The 3,230-nt window shown below is 47.2% G+C and overlaps 1 protein-coding gene across 3 annotated transcripts in view; it reads left to right on the top strand.

Moving 5' to 3' along the window:
- SPOCK3 (SPARC/osteonectin, cwcv and kazal like domains proteoglycan 3) overlaps positions 1 to 3,230 on the top strand; it is a 703,183-nt gene that overhangs the window by 693,935 nt on the left and 6,018 nt on the right. For all 3 annotated transcript variants that reach the window (XM_019521753.1, XM_019521752.1, XM_019521754.1), the window contains one exon: positions 145 to 207. In XM_019521753.1, the coding sequence (XP_019377298.1) occupies positions 145 to 207 (63 nt within the window). The remainder of the gene's footprint in view (positions 1 to 144; positions 208 to 3,230) is intronic.

Here is a 3,230-nt window from a genome sequence, read left to right as displayed (position 1 = left end):
TATGAGATTTGATGAAGGATATATAGATTTCTTAAGACCAGATGTTAGGAGGAACTTCAGATATAACAAATCATGAAAACAGTCAATCAGGTTTCCTTCTTTTGATCTAGCATAATCTCTTTAATTTTTTTTATGTCTTTTTAGACCCACCTTGCCAGACAGAACTCAGCAACATTCAGAAGCAGCAAGGGGGAAAGAAGCTCCTCGGTGAGTCATAGATCATTTTTTTGAAGGTTTTATTGCTTACATAAATAACCCTAGTGAAACAGCAGCATAAAATCAATATTAATCCAACAAAGATAGACCACACTAAATTCCAGTAAGAAAATTTATGACGTTTTCGAAAGCTATTAAACTTAGTTTTATTACCTTACCTACCAAAAGATATTACATCTGTTTTATTACCCTAATACAATGTACATTTTTACAGTTATTAGGCAAAAAGGTAGTCCTAAGATAACATTTCTGCTGATAGTTTATCTTTAATGTTCTGCAAGTAATTGAAATCTTTGTTGGGAAAAATTCCATAATATACATGGAACTGCTGCACACATCACAACTGCTGTATTTTCATAACTATTTAATAAAAAAAAATCATTTTAGCCCTAGATGTCATTTAAAAAACTAGAACAAAAGACGCAACCAAAATAACTTGAGACAGTGCTACTGATCAGAATGGTGGTTTTAAATTTTACATACATTTTGTTATATTTGAAAATATTTTTTTTATTTACAATTTGCTTGATCCATTTATTATTACCAAATTGTTTTGACATTTACAAATTACCTTGTTACAATTTATAGTCTTACAAACTGATTCTAACACTTATTCTGTATGGAGCTCCTCTTGATAGCACTAGAGCTCTGTACAGCTGCAGCAGATTATCTTCATGGAGCATGTGCGTATGTGTGCAGGAAATAGGGTTTAGTTTGCAAATCCATGAAATTAATTATTAGAAGTGCACTGATACATCAGTCCCATATCGGGTTGGCACTGATATAAGGAAAATTGACAGTATCGGCAATCGTCTTTTTTTGGCTGATGTGGCTGATCGTGTCGTAGATAAATGCCCCGTGCATGTGCACAGCCTGCAGCTGGTCAGGAGCACTGCCCAGCAGCATGAGAAGCAGCTGTGTCTGGTTTGTAAGTCTGTTCTGAGGGAAGGGGTGTGTAGGGGACTGATCGAGGCCCCAGCAGTGAGAGAGGGAGTGGGGCAGGGGCAGGTGCTGCACAGCTGGGGCAGGACAAGAGGTGGAGCTGTGGTTCATCTGAAGGGTGTGGGGGAGGGGTGGCTGCAGCTGCTGTGCACACCCCAGGAGGGCATGGGGGGGTGTGCCCCCAGATCTGTGCATGGAGTAAAGACAGGCTGCCACTGCAGGCTGACGCTGGGACTGGAGCTGCGGCAGCCCTGGGCTCTTCCCAGTGGGGGGTTGGGCCAGGCTGAACTCAGGGCAGGCAGCAGCAGCACTGGGAGGGGGGCTACAGTGAATTTTTGGTGGCTGCAGCATCCCCCCATAACTCCCCTTGCAGCGCTACTGTCACCCACCCCAAGCACAGCCAAGCCCCCCCCACCAAGAAAAGCTTGGTGCCCCCCCAGCCCTCAGCGGCAGCCTGCCCTCGTCCCGTGTGCAGATCTGGGGCACACATCCCCATGCCCTCCTGGGGTGCCTGCAGCAGTGGGAGCTGCCACTCCCTCCCTGCACTCCCCAGATGAGGTGTTCATGGCTCTTTCCCATGCCCTGCTCCAACTCTACAGTGCCTGCCCCTGCCCCAGCCCCACTCCCTCCTTCACTGCTGGGGCCTCGATCTGCACCCCAATGCCCCTTCCCTCCCTCCTCACCCCTTCCTCCACAACAGACTTACCAGCTGGACCTGTTCTCCAAGCTGCCTGGCTGCATATTTGCAATCAGATCAGTATTGGCCGATATGACTCGTTAAAAATCTGCCATCAGTATTGGCCCTAAAAACCTCTATCAGTGCATCTCTATTAATTACTGTATTATTGTGTTATGCAGCTAAATTTTGGAAGCTAAATGATTAGTTAGTGCATTCTAGTTCACTGAAACACTAACCCTTTAGTGAAATTGAATGTAATTTTTAGTGAAATTGAAAATCATGATAGCCATAGGAGCTACAGAAGTCCAGCAAATCACAAGCGTGTCTAGAGCAGATTCAAAAGTCTGTCCCAAACATAGTGTAACATCAAGCTAGCATGGTTCATGCACACTGATTTCCATAGCCAAGAACACACAATGAAGAGATGGTGACTGGCATCACATCTGCCTGCTTTTGGTCCCCCAGCTTGAATGACCAAGGCCAATTTCTGCACACATCCCCAGCACATGAAAAAAATCACTCCTTACAGCTGTTGCAGGGACTTACCTATACATGTGCTCGGGGATGAGGGGCATTTTAGAGTGGTTCCCAGACAGCCACTCTAATTAAAATGCTGCAGCATCACATATATTAAACCCCGATGAGTTTAAAAGTGGCCATGGTATGCTAACTCAAGGGTGGGCAAAATATGGCCTGCAGGCCAGATATAGCCCACTGGTGATTCCATCTAGCCCGTGGGGCCCCTCCAAAAGTCAAAAGACAATCGTCACTGGATCATGCCCTTGGGTACGACTCTGAAAGCTGGTGCAATCAAGCAAGAAGCACTGGCTCTGGTTGCTAAGCCACCAGTCCCCACCCCAGCCTTGGCTCACCTGCCCTGCCCCCAGCCCCGAGATAGGGAATGGGGGAGATGAGAAGCTTCTGCCTGGTAGAGGCTTTTGCCTGGGGACCCCATAACTGTTTCCCAGTCCTCCTTTCCTGCATCTTACAGGGGAACGAGTTTTAGTTGAAACGTCCCCACCACCATTTTCAAGCTCAGGGACACTGATACAGAAGACACTGCAGCACTTTAATTAGAGCAACACTCGGAACCTGTCTAATTCAAGCGCTGCCCCCCCCACACCCCTGGCGCACATGTAAAAGTGCTCTCCATTGTGAGGAACTGCATGCTAGGGGGCTGTGCTGAGCTAATCCAACACACTGCAGCCATGTAGGGCCAGGGACTTGGGTGGAAGTTGTGCATTATGGGGCCAGGCTGGACTGGGCTGCATGCTGCTGCCATGTAGAGCCAGGGACTTGGCCAGCAGCCTGGGAATTGTGTGCTGTGTGTCTAGGCCAGTCTAGCCCCACATGCTGCCACCATGTGCAGCTCCAAGGACCCCCACATACACAC

The sequence above is a fragment of the Gavialis gangeticus genome, unplaced genomic scaffold (assembly GCF_001723915.1).
Source record: "Gavialis gangeticus isolate Ggan-Ray unplaced genomic scaffold, GavGan_comp1, whole genome shotgun sequence".
Lineage (NCBI taxonomy): Eukaryota > Metazoa > Chordata > Crocodylia > Gavialidae > Gavialis > Gavialis gangeticus.
The sequence above is the reverse complement of the archived record's forward strand: the minus strand, read 5'-3'. Positions and strand labels throughout refer to the sequence as shown.